The sequence below is a fragment of the Rhinatrema bivittatum genome, chromosome 4 (assembly GCF_901001135.1).
Source record: "Rhinatrema bivittatum chromosome 4, aRhiBiv1.1, whole genome shotgun sequence".
NCBI classification, from domain to species: Eukaryota; Metazoa; Chordata; class Amphibia; order Gymnophiona; family Rhinatrematidae; genus Rhinatrema; species Rhinatrema bivittatum.
In genome coordinates, this window is record NC_042618.1 from 232168974 (window position 1) to 232194572 (window position 25599).

Genomic DNA, 25599 nt, shown 5'->3' on the forward strand with positions numbered 1-25599 from the left:
GACTCTTTAATGGGTATGAGAGGAGGGGGGTTTGAGGTAGGCTTGGGGGGGGGGGGAATGGGGTAGGTAGTTTGGAACACTTCATATGAAAAATTTATATTTTTTGTGTTACTTGTTTGAAGTTTCTATGCTTATATGTTTGAATAAAAAATGAGTTATATAAAAAAAAAGCACATGCAAAATTATTGCAAAATCTACAGGTTGAAAGTACCCATGGCCTTTGTCCCAGTGCCTACAGTTTGAATAAGGCCATCCAGGTTGAGGAGCCAGTCAGGGCAATTGCCCTGGGCTTTGTGTTTCCATAGTAGTCTCACCCCCATCACTATCATTTCCTGTTGTTGCACAGGCAGAGCCATGCCTATCCGTATTCTGATAGGCAGCTCTAGCTGATTCATTCTGGGCCTAGAATGATAGGCCACTGCAGAAAAATGCATTCATCCAAACACACTTGGATGCAGCTCCATCACTGCTCTCTACATTAATGGTGGGGGTGGAAGGGAAATAGAACCAAGAGCTAAGAGAAACAGATAAGTATGAGAGAAAAAATGTGTGAAGCTTGCTGGGCAGACTGGATGGGCCATTTGGTCGTCTTCTGCCGTCATTTCTATGTTTCTATGTTTCCTTCTCCCAACTTGGCATCCATTGATTCTCTGACTGTAATACCTTGTTCACTGCCTTGTGGAAGTTTTCTTGCTCAGTTCCTGGACCAGGCCTTCTGCACCCTGGGTCTGCTGGGAGTGCTGTGGTAGCAGCATTCACAACCCTTGGAGAGGGAAGGAGTCAGTGTCATCATTAAAGGTTATAACTGGTGGCCAAATTTAGAGCTCTCAGCCTCAGGACTTATGCTACAGTGATCAGATGAGAAACCGTGGGACGGTAGATCTGTTAAAACAGGGGGGGAAAGGGCCATGTAGTTGTGAAAAAGGCTCGGAGAGGTCAATATTCAGACACCAAATAGCCAGATAAGTAGTCCTACTTATCTAGCTATCTAGTGGCCACTGAATATAGATAGCTGGATAAGTCACTTATCCAACTATCTGGTTAGTTGAATAAGTTATGGGCAGGCAGTGGGCGGAGCAGGGCATGCTACTTAGCTGGATAGGTTATCTGACTAAATAGCGATATTCAGCCTTAGATAGATAACTTATCCTTCTAAGTAATGATTTCTATGACAATATTCAGTGGCATAGCCCTGCTGCTGAATATCCCATCTAAGTTAGCCAGATATGCCTAGCTTTTCAATATCTACCCCACAGTGTCAGGATCTCAGCACTGGTTCTGACTAAACTGAAGGAGGAACTACCTCCTGAGCAGGCTTCCCTTTAAAGAACATCTGCTGTTCAGTGAGGAGCTAGAAAAATTGGTGAAGAATCTGGGGGAGACAAAGTGCCAGAGTGCCAAGTCAGGGGCATTATGAAGGCCTTCAAGGGATGATCTAAGGAATCTAGACAGTACAGGACAAGCAGATTTCTGAACCCCCATGGGGAAAAGTCCCCCGCAAGACCAGCATTTTGTGGTATCCAGAAGGGGTTTCAAGACAGAGATGTTCCCAAAGCTTAGGGGGGCTTAAAGGGTGAAATGAAGGTCTGAGGAATCACTTCCCCTAGTGAGCGGCTAGCTGACAGAGGAGTGTGCCTGTGTCTGGGTCCTAGAAATTATCCAGCAGGCCTATCCCCTCGAACTGTACCAGAAGCATGGGTAATGTCGCCGTACAGGTCCCCAATAAAGAAAATAGCTATTAGAGCAACCCTAGACCGATTGCTTGCCTTAGCAGTGATAGTTCCAGTCCCGGAATCAGAAATTGGAGAAGGATGCTATTCCATTTACTTTGTAGTCCCAAAGAAGGAGGGAACTGTAAAGGGAGTGTATGTTAGATCTGCCTTAAAAGTCCACGACCAGGCATTTAGCTTGCTCCTTTTAAGACAGCCACAGGTGAATCCTGGTTGTAGGGCATTTTTCCTGGGGAAAGGAATTACACACCAGGGCCCAGAGGGAAAGGGGATGAGACTAGGAGAAAGCAGGAACTTTGCTAAATCACTTATTTGTGTAAACTGCAGCATTTCTTTTTCCAGCACTGCTAAGGGTAAGCAGGTTGGTATTTTGTTAATTTTTTATTGAAATTAATAAAAAACTGAAAAAGGATAGCCAGACTTCAGATTGAATCTGGCCTCTGCTAAGCTGAAGACTACTCATGGTGTTGCATATAGTGTTAGAAGTGGGTTTTCTGCTAAAGTGACTGTAGAGACAGAGACTCATACCAGAAGCAAAGCAGCTTTTCAGGCTGCCTCCCCAGAAGGAAGAGTCAGCTATTCGGAAGTTAAAATTGCCATCCTGGAAAGGACGGGTTACACAGTTCAAACATATCAGCAACAGTTCTGGCGTGGGGAAACTTCATGGAGCCTTTTCCAGTGAATAAAAGATGTTGACTGGAAGTGACTATAGCCAGAGGCAAAAACAGTCCTCGAAATAGCCAACCAAGTTCTTCTGAAGCAGTTCCTGGATGGGCTGGACCGACCCATGCAGAATTGAATGTGCTGACACCTAGGTCTCACACTGGAGAAGGCAATGGAAATGGTGGACGCCTTCCTTTAGACTCAGTTGATGCCAGAACTGGTTTTGAAGCTAGGAAGGCTCCCCCGGTACAGCGGTGAGAGTGTATGATCCCAACAAGGGTCGTTAGAGCAGGACAGCTCTGGTTTTGTACTCCAGCCACAGACCCCCCGGGCCTGCCAGCTTGTTTTAACTATGGGAAGAGAGGTAATTTGGCCAGAGACTGTCGCTACAAAGGGAGCAGACCTCTGAATATCAATCTGGTGACCCAGCCAGCATTAATGATTAAGGTTCACATTGGCAAAGGAAAACTTCCGGGGGGGTGACTGCCGGAGCTGAAAAGGCAAAGAAGTCCCTCAGGTACCGGCACAAAAAAGTAGCAAGAGCGCAGCTGCATCTTTTGGTGAACACTATACGCCTGATTGTGTGGTCCTATCTACAGGTACTATGTTCAGTGGAAGCATCGTTGGAAGTGGTACCATGGGCAAGGGCACATATGCGTCCTAGTCAGCACTCCCTGCTGTCTCATTGGAACCCATTGTCTCAGGACTATTCGATTCAGCTCCACTTGCTGATGGAACGCTTCTCTCACCTCCAGTGGTGGTTGCAGGAGAATCATCTGAGAAAGGGTATTTCCTTGACCTCACCGAACTGGTTGATACTCAAGATAGATGTGAATCTCCAGCGTTGGGGAGCTTATTGTCAGGAGCAAGGATACTGGAATGCCAAAGAGTCCCACTGGAGCATAAATCACCTAGAAGCCTGGGTGGTCTGGTTGGCATGCTTGCAGTTCAGCAACAGACTGCAGGGTCCAACGGTCCGAGTGATATTGGACAACGCAACGATGGTGGCTTACATCCAGTCGGCAGGGAGGAACCAAGAGCCAGCAAGTGTCGCAGTCTTTTCCTCTCTTTCTGCAGAGAATGGGCATGAGTTTTTACTCTTGAGGGAATTCTGCGCAAAAAAATGTAAAGTTCTGTACACAAAAATTTAAAAATCTGTGCACAAAAACTTTAAATTCTGCAAAATTCTGCATACTTTATACTGGTCAAAATAACATATATATGACAGTCTTTAATTAATTTAAAATGTAATACAGAAAAAAGTTATTACTTAAAAATGCAGTTTTAAATATTTTGAGTAGAATTCACCTAGAAGTTCACTGTAAGAGTCTCTTCCACCCTCTCTCCCTACTCTCCTGGCCAGACTCCTTTCATTTTGCCCTCTCAGGCCCCAACTCCTCCACCTGCCATTATCTCTTTTCTCCCACTCTAGGCTCAACTCTTTCCACTCTATCTCCACTCCCAGAGTTTGACCTCTCTTGGTACTGCCCCTCACACAAGCCCCCTCTGTCCCTCTCTCTTTCACTCACACACACAATGGCTCCCTCTCTCTGGTGCACAAACACACCCCCTCATATAGGCTCCCTCTCTTTCTCACACACACGCATCCCCTCAATAGACTCCCTCTCTCTCGCGCACACGCATCCCCTCAACAGGCTCCCTCTCTCTCTTGCGCACACACACACCCTATCACTCAGGCTCCCTCTCTCTCTTGCGTGCGCACACCCCCCCTCACTTGCACGCACACTCACACACACACACACATCCTTATAGAGGCTCCCTCTCTCTCTCTTGCACACCCACACAGACTCCCTTCCTCTCTTACATACACCTTCACAGAAACTACCTATGTTTCTCTCTTACACATCCCTGCAAACTGGCTCCCTCTCTTGCTCACACCCCACTACACCTAGGCTCCCTTTATCTCTTACACACACACACACATCCCTTCACACGGGCTCTTTCTTACACATACACACACTGTCTCAGAAACAAACAAGCACCCTCACATACACACAATCCCTTTTTCATACACTAAGTCTCTCACACATATACCCACTCTTTCACAGTCTCCTCACATAGGCTCCCTCTGTCTGGCACCACACCCACGCACCCTCATACATGCTCTCTCTCTCACCCCCCCCCTCCCCAGGCTCGCAGTCTCACTCTCACCGGGGCCTGCTCCATCTTCGCGGTGAACAGGACAGCCTTCACTCGCGGCACGCCGGGGCCTGCTTCAGCTTCGCTGTGAGTGGGATGGGTTCTGTTCGCTAACAGAAAAAAATATTCTGCATTCTGCAGTAGTCCTGAGAGAATTCTGTGCTAAGTTTTGTCCATATGATAAAGAAGAAAACGAATGGCCCTTTATTGGAAGTGTTGTAGTTAAAGAACAGGCCCCGCAGGCATGCTCCTATTGTGTGTCAAAAGACCATGCTGCCAAGGATTGTCCATGGCTTGAGGATCTAGAATGGGAGCACAATCGAGCAAAGCTCCACAGCTGTAACTTCATTGTTAATCCTCATTCGGGACTTAGGGACTTTGTGATCCCACTTGAGCTGGATGAAGTCCCTCCCAAGCTCTGAGGAAATAAACTGAGGCAATATCGCAACAAAAGAACTGTGGGGAAAAATTGTGAATGATTAAATTAGTCAATATTACTAGAAATGAAATGGATGAAAATATTTTTCTTGTCATAGCAAAAAATATTCCTTCAGAGTCGATAGAGGAAAAAACTCCAGAATATAAACCTAGCATGAAAAAATATGCAAACTGTGAATGTACTGTATATTGATTAGAAAAAGGAAAAAAATAATAGAAGTATGGAATAAATTTATTAATGTTCAAAATATAGCTGGACTATATTGTATTTATTTATTTTACTTAAAAACTTTTATATACCGTCGTTTAGTGATATACCATCACAATGGTTTACAAATAGGCACATAAATAAGTTCAGAATGGATTTAATTTTAACCAGATGGTGCCGCAGTTGTTTGGATACATGGGTCAATATTATAAGCTATATGTAAAGTGTAATAAAATTCCCTTTATGGGCTCACCGTAGATGCGGTATACTGTAATTCTTTGACTTACTACTTAAGTGTGGTAAATTAAAATAAAACTCGCATATGTTCTCAGGTAACTTTTGCTTGTGCGTATAAGTCCTTTTCTTGTTTCTTAGTATTACCTATTTCCCATTCTCACTTTTAAAGGCCTTTTTGAAAAGCCATGTTTTTAAGCTTTTTTTGAAGAGTTTTTGCTCCTTCATTAGTCTTATTTTGGGTGGCATTGAGTTCCATAATATAGGGCCGGCTAATGACAGTGCTCTCTCCCTTACTTGTGTCAGTTTAGCTGTCTTTACGGAGGGTATGGTTAGTAGAGCTTTATTTGCTGATCTGAGATTTCTTTGGGGAACATGTAGTCTTAATGCAGTGTTTAACCAATCAGTATTTTCTTCATTAATTATCTTGTGGATTGTGCAAAGTGTTTTAAATTGTACTCTTTGTTCGATTGGCAGCCAGTGTAATTCGGAAAGAGTTTGAGTGATGTGGTCCCTTTTGCTTTTTCCAGTTAGGATTCTGGCTGCAGAGTTCTGTAATACTTGGAGTGGTCTTAGTGTTGATTGTGGTAATAAAGTCAAAACATTAATATACTGCTGTGATGAGTGGAAGGATGAATGAGGAATGGATGAGCATGAATATGGCTGAATGTGGTGTGGAATGAGAAAATGTAACAAAGGTTAAAAAAAAAAAAAGCCCAACTCCCCCCAATCTGATTCTGTAATTGTTGAATTTATTTATATTCCATCTTTCAGCACTTTGAAGCAGATTACATTCAGATACCTCCCTATCCCCAGAGAGCTTACAATCTAAGTTTGTACCTGAAGTAATGGAGGATAAAATGACTTGCTCAAGATGACAAGGAGTAATGAGATTTGAACTCTCGCTTCCCTGGTTTTCAATCCACTGTTCTAAACACTAGGTTACTCCTTCAGTCCACTGTTACTGTTATTTAATAAGATGTGAAACTGTGTGTATGCATTTTGGTTGTAAATTATTCATAAAAACATAATTGCCATAATGGGTCAGACCAAGGATCCATCAAGCCCAGTATCCTGTTTCCAGCAGTGGCCAATTCAAGTCACAAGTACCCAGCAAGTACCCAAACATTAAATAAATCTCAAGCTACTATTGCTTAATAATTAATAGCAGTTTATGGATCTTTCCTCTAGGAATTTATCCAAACCTTTTTTAAACCCAGCTACACTGACTGCTGTAACCACATCCTCTGGCATTGAATTCCAGCGCTTAACTATGCGCTGAGTAAAAAATAATTTTCTTCGATTTGTTTTAAATGAGCTACTTGCTAACTTCATGGAGTGCTCCCTAGTCTTTCTATTATCTGAGAGAGTAAATAACTGATTTACATCAATTTGTTCAAGTCCTTTCATGATTTTGTAGACCTCTATCATAACCCCCCTCAGTCGTCTCTTCTCCAAACTGAACAGCCCTAACTTCCTTAGCCTTACCTCATAGGGCAGCCATTCCAAGCCACTTATTTTGGTCACCCTTCTCTGTCTTGAATGCCAGTCAATGAGTGGGTTATGTCATTGCAGCCATGGTAACCACAGAACCACTGTACAGAACAGTGACCTAGAATTAAACAGTTTCAAATAGTGCCTTGTACCAACTAGAAAATTCAGGTCCACTGTGACCTGTTGCACCCCTCATTGGTTCAAGGGCCGTCCATCAATGGCAACAATGTAGCTGGTGCAGGATTGGGTTGAACGGGAATTCTATGCTGGGGACAAAATCCTAACTAATGAAATTGCCCGCTGTCCCAGAGTTGATAAAGGCAAGGAATCTCCACTGATCCAGATTGTCAATGCAAGGATACTGATATGCTGGGCCATATAACTGAGGAACACGTCAACAAGATCCAAAGGAATCTGCTCCTGCGAGACCGGTGATGAACGCTAACCAGACTTGGGTTTCTAACTGTGCTTCCAGAGTTAGCACAGTAAAGAAAGCCCCAGTCCCCTCCTATGATATTTCTCAGTTAGAAAAAGGCAAGTGTGTATACAACCCAGTTCCACAAGACTGCATGGGGGCATCAAACCCATGGCAAAGGGCTGGTGCTCCGATTGTCATTCACGAATACGAGTGACAAGACATAGATACAAGAAGATGAGGGAATCCAGCTCTGAAGCAGGTCCCAGGAGGTCAGCTTATCCTTGATCCAATCCATTCCAGAAGGCTGCAACTAGGACCTTATTCTTCTGGCCTCTCTCTGGCACAGTCATGCAGAAGTCCACAGTGACTGCCCCGCAGTACAGGTCCCTTGCTTTATGCAGAGAAGGGAGGTAGAAGCTGAAATCAAAGTAATCAAAAATGCATTTAAACGCCATAACAAAGGCATAAAAGTCTGAAATCAAGTGATCCTGTTTTTCACTCAGAGTGGGAAGACCCAGGCCAAAGCCTCCCCCCAATGAGAAGTGGTATGTACATCACTTCAACTTGTGGTCAGGGAAATGGGAGGCCTATGGAATAAAAACTCTGAAGCAGAGATTCAGAAAGCTCCAACAGGCTTTTGGATCTCCAGAAAAGCTTGGAGGGATTTCCACCCAGGGCTTCTTATGTGTATACTCCATAGCTGCAAGAGATAAAGAAGCAGAAGGGGGCACGTGCTGTGACTGTGAGCCTGAGGCCCCAGGAGGGAAGGTTTCAGGCTGGCGCATGAACTTGCTCCTGCAAGCTTACCAGGCTTTGGGTCAGTTCCTCCAGGAGCTTACCCTGTACAACCACACCTGCAGCCAGTTCAGTAGGGTCCCTACTGGCCAGAGCTTGATGTAACTGTTGTCCGTGAGTTGCCCCAGAAATGAGCAGCCTAGTGCCAGGGGAGTCAAATCGAGGCCAATTGAGGGACTTCTGCCTAGGCCAGCCACCTTCCTTTCAGATGGAACCCTTTGTTGCTGATGGCCTGCAAGGCATGAGAAGCAGGGTTGGAGCTCAGCATGAACGGAGGAGTGAGAAGCCTGAGACAGGATGAGGAACAGGAACAAACCAGGAATCCGGGAGCAAGAACGAGCAGAAGCACAGAAGGCGAAGTAGTCTTCCAGATGCAGGAACAGAACCAGAGTATGAGGACCAAAAGGGAGGACCAAGCTCTGGCAACCGACTGCCGAGACTCCCTCAGTCTAAGCACGTCTATATAGGAAAAAAGATGGCCACCAGAGGGGAAGCAAAGAGCACAGAGGTGGGAGGACTAGAAAGACAGTTCATGTGGCTCACAGCACCATCTACAGACTGGAGGAGCACTAGGCAATGGATTCTTACACCCTAGAAAAGCCCCCGTGAACTTGGAATCAGACATCCAGAGGATGAAGCCACCGGGAGATAAGATAAGGCAACTTCATCCTTGTGGAATTAGTGAATGATGGAAGGAGAGATGTCTTTTCCTTCAGAGGACAGCTCCCCTTCTTCCAAAGATCCTAGAAGACTGTCCACCTCCATTTCTTCCTCTGCTTCAGGATCCAAGAAGGTCCTCCTCCTCCCCAAGACATATAGCCTCTACTTCATTAAGGTAGGGTGTTTTAATGGCTGAATCCCCATGAGGGGGAATGACTGAGACAGTTCTCTGACCCAGTCTCTAGATCCCCTCCCCCAACCAGGCCTTTGTATAGCACAGACAGGTGTAAAAATTTAGATTTGTGGGAAATAGTGCCCTGAAGAATGGGACAGGAGATCAGAGAAGTTTCTGTCCTTCTCTCCCCTTGCAGGGAGACAACTGGGTGGGGGAGAGGGAGGGCTCAACTGAGCCAAATTCAAAATTAACATGAAAAGCAGAATATAAATCAAATAACTCTAGCTATCTCCGAGGGTCTCAGGGCTGCTTCCCTCACAATCACTGTCCCCATCAAAGAGAAGCCAGAAGCTAGCCATGTGCATTATAGATTGGCTTAATAAAAGTATTAATAAACAAGATGAAAAGTATATACTTGAAGCAGTGTCATAGTGGCACGCTTCACTCCAGCAGATTTCTCGTCGCCTTACCCCCACAAGTTCATGGAGGAAAGTGCGGCAGGGGGAAGGGGAGCACACGACAGCCGCTGCTCCCACTTCCCCATGCAAACTGTCGGTGCGGTCGGAGATGGGAAGCAAAAGCCGTAGCAGAAACTCCTCCTGCTCTCCTTCCAGATGCTCTACTACTTGATATACTGTGTATGTGGCCGCTTAACTTAGGGCCTACGGCCATGCATGTGCACCTGCACTCATATGCATATGGACAGACAAGATTTATTTAATTTAATTTTTATTATGCTTTTTTTCAAGCACTTCAAAGCGGATTACATTCAGGACTACCCTCAGTAATGAGTGCCCTTTCTGTGAAACACGTCTAATAAAAGATATGGTGAGCTGAATTTGCCCCGTCCCATGTCTTATGAGGAAATTGTTGTGTTTGCTCACCACCTGTGCCCCTCTCCCCTGCAAACCACTTGCCAACTTGAAAGGTATAAAACATATTCCCCCTTCTCTCTACATCTGTACGCCCACCCCGCCACCATCACACATACAAGTGCCTACCTTTATTACAAAATTTGATTTACCTCCTCTAGCCATATAGGAATTGAATTGGGGAGGGGAGCAGGGACACAGACATACTCGAGCATCTGATAAGCCTCTTTTCATTATGGAACTGAGTCTAATAAGAGTATTGTCTAAAACATATGTTGTCACTTTTTCAAACCATCTGCCTTATTTTACATGTTCCCAAAATAGATTTACAAAGTTGTCGGAGTTTCTCTTCAACTTATCATGTATCAAATAACTTTCAATACCTCATCTTTAAATAAAGCAAATATACAGCTAAGCGTGTGACTTGGTAGTGCTGTAACACAGGCAGTTATAATTCAGGTTTTCTGTTCATAGGAATTGGCAGGATCGGAAGAGGACTGTGGACTGTACACTGCAGGGATGACTCCCATTTGTAAAGGAGTGCATTGAAGGCTCAGCCCCCACTCCCCCAATGGAGGGCTCACTTTTGGAGCTCCTGATAAAGGGCAGTTGCACTTTGTGAAAAAAAGTGGCAAAGGAAAAATCAAGATTATAAAAAGAAAGCATGCTTCCCATCAACCGCATTTCATAGAAATGTCTAACTGATATTTTGCTTTTGTTAAAACATGGAAGAAAATCTCTGAAAATGCACCCATTTTCAAAAGCCTGCCTCCTGTCTTATAAATCTTTGCTTCTATGCTCGTGTAATGCTTTCCTGTATTTGTCCTCCACAGATTGTGGTCAAACTTTGAAAAACTCTTGGTATAAGAAGTGCTTTGAAAAACTCTTGGTATAAGAAGTGCTACAACCATCCATTTTATCTTAATTATTCTTGGTACGCTCTACTAACTTGCCTATGTAGTAAAACTGTTTTCTAAATAAGGTGACCAGTTACTCCTGATCATAATAACTGTATTGGGAATGATTGCAAATTACAGGTTTTAGTGAATTCATATGCTCATTCTGTGTATGGACTTCCTTAGAATTGTGTTAGTGAATTTTCACAGCAGTCTGAATGTATAGCTTTCTTGTTGCTCTGCTCAGTAAACATCTGTATGATGTATGGGAAAAGTTCAGTTAGGCAAATACTAATAAAATACAATAGATGACTATAAGATACATTGTGTAATTGTCTGGGTTCTGGGCTAATGCAGTCTTACCTCCAGGTGAGATATAAACACAGTTGAGCTGAGTTTCATGCATCAGGTTGCCTTTGTATTTGATATTGGGATCAGCTGTTGTGGTCTTGGGTATGGGGCGATATGCTGCAGTAGCATGTCTAACAAAGGCACGAAACATTGTATGTTGCAACGGTGTCTATAACCAATCTAATAAAATTTAAAAACAACAAAAAAAAACTGAATAAAGATGAAATAGCAGTCTTCAAAACGATTTTCCTATTTCAGAATAATTCAACGACCCATAAATTTCTGAATGCACTAAATTTCATATAAGCTAACCTCATTGGAAAAGTGACTTAAATTTTCAGTAAGCCCTTAGGTCCTTCCTATAAAGAATGTTCTTTACTTTGAAATAAAATATCCTACCTATCTCTTATTAGCGCTTTCTCCTCGTCTGTTTCTGCTTCTCGCCCTCCAGATCTTGTTGCTGCCTAAAGCCAAACTCTCCTTCAGTAGTTTTACAGGGAAAACTGGATTGTGAAGTGAGCGGAGATGGATACAGTCTGCCTGTCATCCCCACACTTTACCAAGTCATGATGTGTTCTGGTTTTTGTATATCACCACCTGGCAGCTCAGATACAGCCTCTTATGCTGAAGAGAGAAAGCAAGATATGTCTACCCAGTAGTGCATGGACCTCGGGCCTCTCCCAGCCCAAAAGCCTTTTGCGGAATGTGCACTTGGGTTTGTATCTGGACTCCTGTCTCTGCGGAATTTACTGACAATTTTCAAATGCATTTAAAAGAGAACAGGCGTCAATTTTGGCATTTAAGAGGTATAAATAAACTTAGCACATGCACGCTATGAGTGATGCAGGTCCTGCTGTGTTTCTATACTTTCTAAGTAAGCAAATAAAAAAAAGCTGAAAGCATATAAGATAAGGCTAACATTGAACAAAGACATTATTCTTGCTGAGTCATTTTTATTTGCACCAGGCAGCAGGTGCTTTTATTGACTTGCCTTCTGCCAATCTATGCACATATTTACTCCAAACATTATATATATAGGATCTTGGTATCTTTGGCCTCACTGTCTATTCAAATGCTTTTTAATGATTTTGTTTGAATAATTACTTTCACTGCTATGATTTTCTAATATTCACAAATAGAATATTTACTTTTATTCCATTGCCCCTCTCTTATTTTGTCAATGCATTTTTGTCTTCTGCCTGTTTCTTACAGCAGGTGTTGCCTTATCTTGAAGAGGCTGTGATTTTAGACACACCTCCAACGCATCACTAAAGGAAAAGAAGATAAAATGGTACAGGATACATTTTTATGCACACAAACACACCTGCAGTAAACAGCAGTTCTAGGGAATGAAAAATCTACACAGGGCTGTCCCCATAATCCAATATCAGCAAACCACGCTGTCAAACAAGGAATCTGGCTTTTTGTTTTTACCACCAAAATGCAGATTGCATATGCCCACAGATGCTGTGTACCCCTAGAGAGCTATATTATTTCCTTAGATTTGTAAAGGACTGTTTCTGTATAGTTGTACAGTCAAAAAGAACATAAGAACATAGGAAGAGGAAATGAAGGTAGTAATCATGATTTTTTTTAATTCTTTTTTTTTTAAACTTGTGGACATTTCAGGGTTTCAGAACTGTAAGAAGTTTCTGTCTTCCAATTTACATGACTGAATCTATATTATTGATGCTTACTGACTGTGGAGTCGTGTAACTTTTTAGACCATTTTCAAATATACCTAGCTCCAGGATTTTGTGACTATCAAATGGGCATGCTGAGCGAGAGAAAGATGCTATTCTTTGTTTCACAAATCTTCAGTGATGTCAAATCTAGAGGCTGATGCAAAAAAACCCCAAAAAACCCTAGAAACTGCACATTAAAACAGCGCTGAATTTAACATACCAGCTAATTAACTCCTGATGCGGTAAGCTAATGGTATGTTAATGCATTGGGAATTTTTAAAAAAATGCACATATACTAGAAAATGGGGCGGATTTTCAGAGCCCTGTTCGCGTAAATCCGCCCAAAACCGGGCGGATTTACGCGAGCAGGGCCCTGCGCGCCGGGAAGCCTATTTTACATAGGCCTCCCGGCGCGCGCAGAGCCCCGGGACTCGCGTACGTCCCGGGGTTCTCGGAGGGGGGGCGTTGCGGGGGGCGGGGCCGGAGCGCGCGGCGTTGCGGGGGGCGTGTCGGCAGCGTTTTGGGGGCGGGTACGGGGCGTGGCTACGGCCCGGGGGCGTGGCCGCGCCCTCCGTACCCGCCCCCAGGTCGCGGCCCGGCGCGCAGCAGGCCCGCTGGCGCGCGGGGATTTACGTCTCCCTCCGGGAGGCGTAAATCCCCCGACAAAGGTAAGGGGGGGGTGTAGACAGGGCCGGGTGGGTGGGTTAGGTAGGGGAAGGGAGGGTAAGGTGAGGGGAGGGCAAAGGAAAGTTCCCTCCGAGGCCGCTCCGATTTCGGAGCGGCCTTGGAGGGAACGGGGGGAGGCAGCGCGGCTCGGTGCGCGTAGGCTATACAAAATCGATAGCCTTGCGCGCGCCGATCCAGGATTTTAGTGGATACGCGCGGCTCCGCGCGTATCTACTAAAATCCAGCGTACTTTTGCTTGAGTCTGATGCGCAAGCAAAAGTAGGCTGATCGCGCTTCTTTTAAAATCTACCCCAATGTGTGCAAAGGCTTAGTGCACAGCAAATCATGTTTTATACACAGAAAACATGGTTTATATGCACAAAAAAAAGTAAAAACATTTAAAAAGAAAAAAACAGCGTGAATCGGAAGCCAGGTAAGAGCCCCCTTTAAATCCAGGGCTCTCCCTACCGGCGTTCCTTTCGCGGCTCACCTCCTCACTGCAAGCAACTCCCTGATCAGTGCCGCCCCATTAGGGACTCAAGTCCCGCTGATCTGTGCACTGAGCCCAGCAGTCTGCCTCCGAAGCTGCACCCCACGTGGCCGCAACCCACCCAATCAGAAGCCAGAAGTCGGAAGCATCAGCAAAAAGGAAGTAAAAACATTTAAAAAGAAAAAAACAGCGCGAATCGGAAGCCAGGTAAGAGCCCCCTTTAAATCCAGGGCTCTCCCTACCGGCGTCGCGCGACAAAGGCGCCTGCCCCTTTGTGCAGCCCTGTAGTCCAGCCCACGAACTCTGATATATATTTTCTCCTTCATAGAGCAATTTCTTAGATTTCTCTTCTTAGACTCTCCACAGGATATTAATAGCATTCCACCCTCGACTACCCACAGTTCAACTTACAATTCTTAACCACACCACAACCCCCACAAGTTTCAACCATGACGACCTCAGCCATCCCCATCATGCATAACTTCAGGAGAACTCCAGCAAAATCACAAGCTTTACCACACACTATTCAGAAAAGATTCATCCCAATTATTATCTCACCCCTGAATCAACTACTGGGCCTCACTCTTTTCAGGTATCTTTGCTGAACGCACAATCTCTCACAAAAAAACCACACCTTCTCCATGACTATCTCCTGGATACGCACCCTGACCTCTGTGCTATCACCGAGACCTGGTTAAAACCAGAAGACATTGCTACAATCAACCAACTCCCTGTTCACTCATACGACATTTTCTCCATCCCCAGGCTGAAAAAAAGAGGAGGCGGTCTCCTTCTTGTGGCAAACAAAAAACTAAGAATGTCGTTACAGGCCACAATATCATCACATTCACTGGAATTCGCTGTCTTTAAATCCTCCCACCTGCAAATAGGTCTAATCTATGCCCCCCCAGGAAGCCTTGAAGCAGACCCTTCACCGCTGATTGAAGGTATAGCGAAACACATCAATATCGACACACCATCCTAGGAGATTTTAATCTCCATGTGGATTCAATTCCTCGTTCCTCCAGTTGTGAAGCTTTCATCAACACTCTTAACTTCATGGGTTTCACACAAATCATTAATGAGCCCACCCATTAACCAGGACCTCACTCCATCTTCACATACAGTATGCCTACCAGTCCCTTGGTCAGACCATAAGCTTATCATCACATCACTGAAGATGCACCAACCTATCCCCCTGAAAAAGCAGATAAACACGGTCCAATTCAGGAGGCTTTGCAACCAGGAAACTCTCAGCAATAGCCTATCTGCAGAACTTAACCACCTAGACCTCTCGGACGCGGACTCAGCCGCTGCATCCTGGACGAACATCACCAAAAAAGTGGCAGATACCACCTGTCCAACAATTACCAAAGTCTCTCAAGCAAATAAAGACAACAAAAAACCGTGGTACACATCAAAACTAAAATCCACAAAACAGGAACTCAGAAAGAGAGAACATCTTTGGCGCAAAAACCCATCAACCACCATCCTCACAGCTTTTAAATCCTTGATGCACCAATACAGAATCTCCATCCTCCACGCAAAGAGAGAGTTTTACTCACAAAAAATTCATCACTTCCTCTTTGACCCTAAGGCTCTTTTCTCCTTAGTTTTGTCCCTCACCAAACCTCCCTTGACGTCTATACCAGATGACAAAGCTGCAAGCAAAGCTGAGGAACTGGCTACCTACTTCAAAAACAAGATCACAAATCTATTGCCTCCCGCCAAGGAAAACAAAGATACTACTCCTTCAATTCCCCTCGCTGACACATCACAACAAAATGCAAACCTTGGGGAATTCGAGCTAACCTCATCTTTAGAGATCGAAAACGTTCTAAAAAAACTTAAACCAGCTTCTCATCCTCTGGACGCCATCCCAACCAACCTCCTCATCACCTGCGCCAAAACCATCTTCAAACCTATCGCCCATATTATCAACTGCTCCCTATCTCAAGGGCTAGTTCCTGACCCTCTCAAACTGGCCATCCTAAAACCTCTCCTAAAACAACCAAATCTCTCTCCAGATAACCCAGCCAATTATCGCCCAATAGCAAACCTGCCCTTCATCGCAAAAATTCTGGAAAGAATTGTAAATAAACAGCTAACAGAATACTTGAACAACAACAACATTCTTTCCTCTTCGCAATTCGGTTTCCGCCAATCCCGAAACACAGAAGCTCTTCTTATCTCATTAACGGACTCTATTCTCCTGAACCTTGAAAAAAAACAACCTTGTCTACTCATCCTCCTAGACTTAACAGCAGCATTTGACACGGTAAATCATAATATAATGGTTGATCGTCTGTCAGACATTGGCATCAAAGGCGTCGCCCTCAACTGGTTCAAATCTTTCCTTCAGAACAGGCATTTTAAGGTCAAGGTCAACAGGGAGGAATCTCAACCAGTCAACTGCGGTCTGGGAATCCCACAAGGCTCTTCACTATCGCCAACTTTATTCAACATATACTTGCTCCCACTCTGCCAGCTCCTCCTCAAGCTAAATCTAATCCATTATTTATACGCTGATGACATTCAGATTCTGATTCCAATTACGGAATCACTTCACAAAACATTGGTCTTCTGGAACTCCTGCCTACAAGCCATCAACAACCTTCTGACAAGTCTCAATTTGATTCTCAATCAAAACAAGACAGAGTATCTACTCATTACCCAAGATGGAAACCACCCACTACCCATTACAAACCTCGCCTCCCAACTAATCCTATCCCCCCAAGTCAGAAACTTGGGAGTCATCCTAGATAACCAAATGAACTACAGATCCTTCATCAACAACACCGTAAAGGATGGATTTTACAAACTACAAGTCTTAAAAAGATTGAGACCCCTCCTTCACTTTCAAGATTTCTGATCAGTTTTACAAGCAATCATTCTCACTAAAATTGACTATTGCAATTCACTGCTACTCGGCCTCCCCGCTAACTCCACAAAACCTTTACAGATGTTGCAAAACGCTACAGCAAGGATTCTAACCAAAACAAACAAAAGAGACCATATAACACCCATAAATAAATAAAATAAATATAAATATAAATAAATAAATATAAATAAATATATATAACCATATAACATATATATAATATATATAACCATATAACATATAAATAAATATATATAACCATATAACACCCATAAATAAATAAAATAAATATAAATAAATATAAATATAAATAAATATAAATAAATAAAATCTTAAAGAACCTACATTGGCTACCCATCAAATTCAGAATTCTTTTCAAAGCCCTCTCATCAATCCACAAAGCAATAAATAACATCACCCCACTCAAACTCATGATCCCACTTCAACCTCGCACTTCAGCCAGACCGGTGAGACAAGCATATAGAGATAATCTACAGGCCCCACGATCAAGACAGCATTAAGTAAAAGAGCTTTCTCCACTGCCGGTCCTAAACTTTGGAACTCTCTTCCATTAGACCTCAGACTAGTACAATGCCCAACTACATTTAAAAAAAGACTAAAGACCTGGTTGTTCAACCAAGCTTTCTCTTAACTTCAGTAGCTTATTAGAACTCTAACCAATGAACCCTTTCATTGGTAACCCCTCCAAGAGAACGTGCTATCTATTTATCTCTATGCAGTCAAATCTTATAAACCTTGTCCTACTCTTAACATCTGTCTTAACTACAGCCTACATTATGCTCCTTAATTATTTTATTCTACGTTGTTATTCCCAGTTATTTGTATCCAAGTTCGAATCATCCTGTTTCTTGTAAGACAACTCCTGTTCATGGTTATTGTTTTGAATGTAAACCGACTTGATTAGTAATTCTGTTACTGGAAAATCGGTATATAAAAATGCTAAATAAATAAATAAATCAGTTTTTTCCCATGTATAAGGTATGAGTTATATGCACAAAATTGCTTTTTGAACAGAGAGCATTTTTTGCACATAAATTGTATTATACGCATTGAAAACATGATGTTTGCACACAAATCATGTTTTCTTTGCATAAATTTGAGTTATGTACACACACTAAGTGTTTTCAGTGCAGAAAGCATTTTTTATGTGCATAATTCATATTTTATGCATGGAAAACCATGCCTTGTTTTAGGCAAAAAAACAAAAATGTTTTCTGTGAATAAAATACTGAGTACAGATCCTGGAACTAGAACTCCAGCTTCTGCCCATAGACTAATATTAGCTGCGGACTAGGAGTTGTGTTTTCTTAGTGTTGGAAACTTGAGGTGAGCCAGCACACATCTCTGCATTGAGCAGTAATAGCTTAGCTATTTCCATGCGAAGGCAATGACTTAAATGCAGATTGTTGTGCACAAAACACCTTGCTGCATCAGCAGTAAAGTTTGTGCACAGAAAAAATGCACCCAACTGAGGATTAACCTGTATGCTGTGCTATGTATCTTATTTCATCACCTCCTTCCTCCCCACCCCCTGAAGAAAGAGAAAACCATCACACAGGATAGAATGTGAGAGACAATACTTATAGATTGTGTTTGATTGAATTTTGCAGTTTCCATCTATGGGATTTGGTTCTATGATAAGGAAGAATGCCAAAGAATTGCAGAGCTCATGAAAAAGTAAGTGATGATAAGAGAATGCGTATTCTTCTGCATTTATGTATAGAGCACATGCTGTAAATTCACCATACATATGTTAAAGGAACACTTTTCCTCCCATCTAAAATCCCTGTCCCTCACATCTGTCCATTAGCACAACACTAATGCCTAGCTTTAGAGGAGATCTGCCCAACGTTCAGATTTAAAAATATATATATTTATTTCTAGTCCATGGAATTCTTGTGACAGATAACAGATTGATAGCACTAGAAGTCAAAGACCTCTACAGAACAAATATAGTATGAACAAAGGCAGTGCAAGTTTTCTCCTGCTAACTTGCCAGTGCGCTGCCACTGATATAAAGATAATTCTGACTTTGTGCCCATTCAGCCTTTGACTTCACTTATTGCAGTGTATTATTTATTTATTTATTTATTTTTTAAATCGAAGTAGACTACTAGCCATTTAGAACCTAAGTCTGCCAACTCACTTCTTATGGACCACCAAGCAGCTTTCAGATGGTAACATTGGCATTTTTATAAACACTAATGAAAAATTATTTACAATTGACAGATTTATCTCTTGTAGGTCTTGGAGTCTCTAAACAAGCACTTCATAGCTTCCATGGACTAACAGTTTTATTGAGGCATGAGCTTTTGAGGATTAGAGTTCGATACATCAGAAAGCTCCTGCCTCAGTAAATTTGTTAGTTTCTAAGGTGCCACCAGCCTGTGTGACATAAAATAAAATGCAAATAAGTTCAAGAAAATTTACCAGTCTTATTATCTCAATTAAGAATAACTTAGATTTTTAGTGCACCTTTGCAAGTAATGTTTCAAGGTAGCTTACAGCATTTTTAGTATTTCAAGTATAAATAGTCCTTGCCCCAAACACCTTATACTTTAAGACGGTAACTTTTAAATAGGCGCGCAGGCACACACGTGCGCATTTGTTGGCCCTTGCCCAGGGACGCTGCCATTTTATAACATATGCGCACGTTATAAAATAGCCTGAAGGCACGCACATGTAATTTTAAGTGGACATGCACCTATATGCGCAAATGTCACTTCTACCGCGTAACTGGGGGGATTTTAAAACACATGCATGCCAACGCCATTACCAGTTTTCCCAGTTTGTTCCCAGTTCACCCAGGTAAGGAGTAGGTCTTCCAAACCCCACCTAGTTTAATAGGCCTCCCTTGTCCCCTGTTAGCCCTGACTTTTAAAACCCCATCCATTTGTCTGTTTGTCTTTATTTTATAACTTGCATGTCATCCATAGCAGAAGTAAAGATACGCAGCAGGGGACCCTGGCACGCTACTGTGCACATAAGTATATATGAGCTAATTTCAATGTGAGCTCCAGGAATGCGCATGCCCCACCGCTTTTTTTTAAAACTTTTCATTTGTGCGCGTAACGGGAGATATGCATGTACTTGGGCGGCTTTTAAAAGCTGCTCGGTGCGCGCTGGCCCAACATATTCACATATCTCCCATTTTGGCGTGTGCCAGCCTTTAAAATTCACCTGTAAGTAAATACCTAAGACAACAGGAGAAAAGTGTCCTCAAGATCACAAGGGGTGTCAGTGGGGGAAATGGGATTTGAGCCTTGCTTTCCCTGGTTCTCAGCTCATTGCCACATGCTGGTCAGGTGTTTAAGATATCCAGACTGAATGTGCATGAGATGGATTTGCATGCACTGTCTCCACTATAAACAAAAGCATTTCATGCATATTCAGTGTGACTCTTGAAAAATGACCGGTGTGCAGCAATTGAGGAAGACTCAAGTTGCCTACTTCTGTAAATCAATACTACTCGACCTATATAGTATCCTCCATCAGTGAGTTTTACAACAAAATTACCTACTGTGGCTTGCAAAAGTATTTGACCTCCTAAAATGTCAGCAGATTTGTTTAGATTACCAATGAAACTGTTCCAGATGGTATGTTTATTCCAAATCAGTGTGCTCTTAAAGTAAATTTTCAGTCACAATTCATTATTTCTCTGGATTGTTTTGCAAAATAAAAAATGCTGCTTGCATAAGTATTCGTATTAGCTTTGCATGCTGTTTGGGATTGATTTTTGCCTATTCTTCCTGGTAGATTTGCTCCAGGTTGTTCAGCTTGGTTGGATGACGCCTATGGAATGCAATTTTCTAATAGTGCCACAGATTCTCGATTGAATTGAGATCTGGACTTTCACTTGGCCATTGTAGAACTTTTACCTGTTGCTTTGGCCTGTGCTTGGGATCGTTGTCCTGCTGAAAGGTGAACTTTCTACCAAGTTTTAGTTTCTTAGTAGTGGAGCCTGTTGCAGCTGCAGGAATAGTTCAGGAATATAAGATCTCCATAAAATTTGGTCTTATTGGAACAACTGCCTCTCAGCAATCAATAACCTACTCATCAGCCTCAACCTCGTACTAAACACCAACAAAACCGAAATCCTCCTAATAGCCCCAGAAAACTGCATCCTGCTCAACCCTCCAATTTCCACCCAAGGCTCTCTTACTTCAATCGACCACACATCGCAAGTAAGAGACCTGGGCGTGCTACTAGACAACCAACTCAACCTCAGCAAGTTCATAAACAATACTACCAAAGAATGCTTCTTTAAATTGCAAGTATTAAAAAAATTAAAACCACTTCTGCACTTCCGAGACTTCCGCCTGGTACTACAATCTATCATCCTCCCGAAACTGGATTACTGCAACTCACTCCTGCTGGGCCTTCCCGCTAGCACCATCAAACTACTTCAAATGGTCCAGAACGCGATGGCCAGAATCCTTACAAACACCAATAAAAGGGAACACATCACCCCCATCCGCCAGAACCTTCACTGGCTGCCTATTAAATTCAGGATCCACTTTAAAGCCCTCATGATGATACACAAGGCCCTACACAACATCTCCCCCCTCAACCTAACCTTTCAACTGCAGCAGCACGTCACTAAGAGACTGATCAGAAGTGTGTACAAGAACATGCTACACACTCAGCCGGCAAAAACCTCACTGAGGAAACGCGCCCTTTCCACTGCGGGTCCCCCACTTTGGAATTCGCTCCCTCCGGACCTCCACCAAGAACCTTGCCTTAAGACATTCAAAAAGAAGCTAAAGATTTGGCTATTCGCCCAAGCGTTCCCGGAGAGCTAAGACCCGATGAATTCGATGACTTTATAGGCCCCAGTCCACCTACCCTACTGTACATATGTTTTTGAGTTGTACTTTATTTCAGCTAATCGTCTATTTGAATGTAGTCCATTTATATCCCTTTGTTCTTCATGTTCAACTTGTTCCAATGTATTCCGCCCCAAAGGCAACAGTATCAGTTCCTTGTAAACCGGTGCGATATGTATATTTTACAGGAACATCGGTATATAAAAATTAAAAATAAATAAATAAGATTGGACCAACTTAGTTATGGTGCAGATATTTAAAGTGCTTCAAAGATACAAGTATTAAGATGATAGTTGTGCACTATGCAAGGTGAACTAACAGGTAAACGTCTCCGTCTGGGTGTATTGTGAGGTCCTACCAGCTCCCTGGGGCCTCCCCAAGCCTTTCTAGGCCTGGGTTCTTACGGTAGGGTGAAGGGAACCTCCCTTAACCCGGAATCCCTTGCGGCGTTCTTCCTTAAGTAAGGCTGAGTTAAAACCTTGAACCAAGCTCCTTAAGGTAGAATGAGGGAGTTGTTGGTGCATTCCGTCACATACCCTCCCCTTCAGCTCAGTCATGTTCGGTCGAGCGTCCAGACATGCCGGGGTTACACCCTGGCTCTGTCTGAATTGCATCCCTCCTCTGGCTTTATTGTCTCCCTAAGGTTGAAAATGAGGATAATCTCAACCCAGGACTACTGGGTATGGAAGCTCAGAGAGGACAGCCGCTTCTAATATGGCTTGTCTTGTAGCAGTCATCAAGAACAAGTGGAAATTTGAACACATTTGTTCGACCCCCATGTATGTATGTTACTGTCTCTATTTTCTTATTGGTAAAATGTCCTTGAAATAGTAAGTCCTGGCAAACGAGAGATTTGTTACAGCCGGAATCTACCAAGGCTTGGGTAGAGGCTCCCTCCAGTTCCATCTGGATTATAAAGTCCTTAAGATGTGCTCGTGGGACACCTACAAAATTGCAGCTTTGGAGTTTTGACAACTTGTGAGCCCAAGCATTTTCCCACGTGTCATTAGAATTCTGGGGCTCCTTCTTCTTTCTTTGCTCCTTTCCATGTTGTTCTGCTAACTTGCATTCAAATTCCAGGTCCTCAAGCCAAGGATATTCTTCCTTTGAATGACCTTCTATTTTACAAAAAGCACACTCCCCTAGGGCTGATCGGGTTTCTTCCCTACCTGGTTCAGTCTTCAGTTTCCAGCTACCTATATGGACAGCGGACTTCTTCATGTGCATTCTTTGCACAAAGGGCACAGAAAGAAAGGGTATGTAATGCCCCATTTGTGGGTTGTTCCTGCCTCTCCAAATTCCCCTTTTTTTTCCGGGTTGCATGTCATCACTGCTTCAGAGCATTATTTTTAAGTATGTGTACTTCCTCAGGGGTTGGCTGGGTCACCAGGCAAACGTCCGTAGATTTGCTTCGGCCATACCAACAGTCCCTTGCCAATTTTCCTTTCTGTCTGCAGTTAAAACATGTGGACGAGATTGGTGTCTGGAAATCGGGTACGGAGGCCGAGCCCCCTATCTCGAAGATTCGATGCTGAGGTCCTCTATCCCATGCCAGGGAATTGTTATGGGTTTTCTCCCAGGACAAGCAGGATGGTAGTCCTCACATGTGGGTGACGTCACTGGACAGAGCCCTATCACGGAAAACTTTTCTGTCAAAGTTTCCAGAACTTTTGACTGGCACACTGAGCATGCCCAGCATGCCATAATCCCTGAAGCCGCAGGGGTCTCCCTTCAGTCTCTCCTCACAGAAAAAACTTGATTACTTCATTAAAAAGTTCCCTCATAGGGGTCTCCCATCTCGATATTGTTTTTCATCGCTCGGTGAGTAAAGTTCACTCTCCCCGGTCGGTTCCTGCCCCTACCTTTTTCGGTGTCCACATGCCATCAACCATTTTTGGGCCTCAGCCTCTGCCATCATGGCAACAGGTTTCTGAAAATGTCCGGAATGCTCCCATACCATGTCCATTACCGACCCTCATGATGTCTGTGTGCTGTGCCTTGGCTCATCACACGACATTTCTCACTGCCCAGGATGTGCCCAGATGACTCCTAAGGGTAGGCGGGCTTGCCTCGACAAGATGGAGACCCTGTTTAAAATCAAGCTGACTCCATCGACGTCCACCCAATCGTCACCGGCAGGAGCATCAAAGAAATTTAGTCATCAAACCTCATCGGGAGCACCAGGGCAGCGGTGACCGTCCATCACCGACTCCATCTAAGGCATCTGTATCATCTTCCTCGGTGCTGGAGAAAGACCGGACCGAGCACCGAGTGAAGCACTGACACCGGCACCGACACGAGTTGTCTACTGGTGCCAGCACTGACACTGCATTGGCCTCGATGGCTATCAAGCCGCTTGCGAAGACACGGGTTGAGGAGCCTTTAACACCCTGTCCACCTGAAAAACCAAGGCGATCCCCACAGATATCAGTGCTGAGTATTGAGCCCCCACAAGTCCCTGTGGAGGTGCCAGTAGTGCCTAGCGTGCCTCCCCCATGTAGCTGCGATATCTACACCAGCTTTCAGGGAGGACCTAGATGGTTTCATCCACCAGGCAGTGCTCGATGCTCTCCGAGACTTACAGCCATCAATGCCGGCCTCCATACCGACACCGGAGCCATCGATATTTACATCATTGCTAACCAGACTGGATGCACTCATCGGTGCCCTTCTAACACAGCCCGGGCCACCCATGCCAAACCAACCTGTAAAGTCTTTGAAAGTCCCGATTCCCATTCCGGGATCCTCAGAGGACGAAGGCACAGACTCCAGTCCCTTTCAACACCGATTCCACCGATGCTGGAACCGAAGACTGGTCCATCAGGGCTCTCGGGACCGAGAGGCCCACGTTTCCCCTCGATGCCTTCGGTGCCGCCAAAACCCACATCGGTGCCACCGCATCTTCCATCGAGGCCATCGAAGGATCCATCGGTGCCAACACATCCAACAGTACCAACCTTCTTCCCTCCCTCAGGATCTTGACTAAAAACCTTTTCTGACTCATGGGAAGATGTTGACACAGACACATCCATGGAGGACATCTTATCAGAACCATCTCCTCTAGAAGAAAGGAGAAAATCTCCCCCAGAAGATATCTCCTTTGCTAATTTTGTAAGGGAGATGTCAGAGACAATCCCCTTTGACCTGATTACAGAGGTGGACACATGCCCAAAACATTGGAAGTTCTCCAATTAGTTGATGCTCTGAAAGAAGTTATGGCTATCCCTGTCCACAAAGTGCTAGTGGATCTCCAGCATCGTATCAGGGAGCATCTGTCCAGCCAGTGAATAAGAGGACAGAAGCAACTTATCTGCTCCAACATATTCTGGGATTCTAAAAGCCACAACTACCCCATCAATTGGTGGTGGTTGAGTCTGCACAGAAGAAGGCCAGAAGACTGCGACCTCACTCTTCAATACCTCCTGGCAAAGACCAAAAATTCCTTGATATTTTGGATCGCAACACAGCCTCAAAGGAATCTCTGGAAGCAGGTTCAGGGAATAGCCGACTCTCTTCCCCAACAACAGCAAGATAGTCTCAACTCCATACTACAGAAAGGCCTTGAGGCTGGGAAACATGAGGTTCGTGCTGCTTATGACTCCTTTGAAACAGCTTCTTGCTTGTCAGCAACGGGAATCAGAGCCAGGAGGTGGGCCTGGCTGAAAGGATCTGACTTGAAACCTGAAGTCCAAGACAAACTTGTTGATTTTCCATGTACCGGTGAAAGCCTATTCAGAGACAAGATACAAGATGCAGTGGCTCAACTAAAAGACCACAATGAGACCCCGTGGCAATTATCTACAGTTACTACTGAGGCCCCTTCCTCTGCAAGGAGATCCACCAAAAGGGACCCTAGAAAACCATTTTATCACCCACGCAGATACTACCACCTACATCTCGCGTGAGGCCAACCAGGCCGTCTCAGAGAGCAGATTC

The 25599-nt window shown here is 43.9% G+C and overlaps 2 protein-coding genes across 22 annotated transcripts in view; one reads left to right on the forward strand and one right to left on the reverse strand.

Moving 5' to 3' along the window:
- The window catches only part of CACNA1C (calcium voltage-gated channel subunit alpha1 C), a 1539476-nt gene extending 1527753 nt beyond the window's left edge, over window positions 1–11723 (reverse strand). For 14 of the 16 annotated variants that reach the window (XM_029599874.1, XM_029599878.1, XM_029599884.1 and 11 more), the window contains exons 1-2: window positions 11494–11722; window positions 11107–11274 (exon numbers count right to left, since the gene is read on the reverse strand). In XM_029599874.1, coding sequence (XP_029455734.1) covers window positions 11107–11245 — 139 coding nt within the window. In that variant the 5' untranslated portion in view covers window positions 11246–11274; window positions 11494–11722. Of the gene's footprint in view, window positions 1–11106; window positions 11275–11493 lie in introns of all 16 variants that reach the window. The other 2 variants (XM_029599882.1, XM_029599881.1) reach the window with 1 other exon arrangement.
- Window positions 1–25599, forward strand: part of DCP1B (decapping mRNA 1B) — a 199571-nt gene that overhangs the window by 98947 nt on the left and 75025 nt on the right. For all 6 annotated transcript variants that reach the window (XM_029599887.1, XM_029599888.1, XM_029599890.1 and 3 more), the window contains exon 4: window positions 18448–18514. In XM_029599887.1, coding sequence (XP_029455747.1) covers window positions 18448–18514 — 67 coding nt within the window. The remainder of the gene's footprint in view (window positions 1–18447; window positions 18515–25599) is intronic.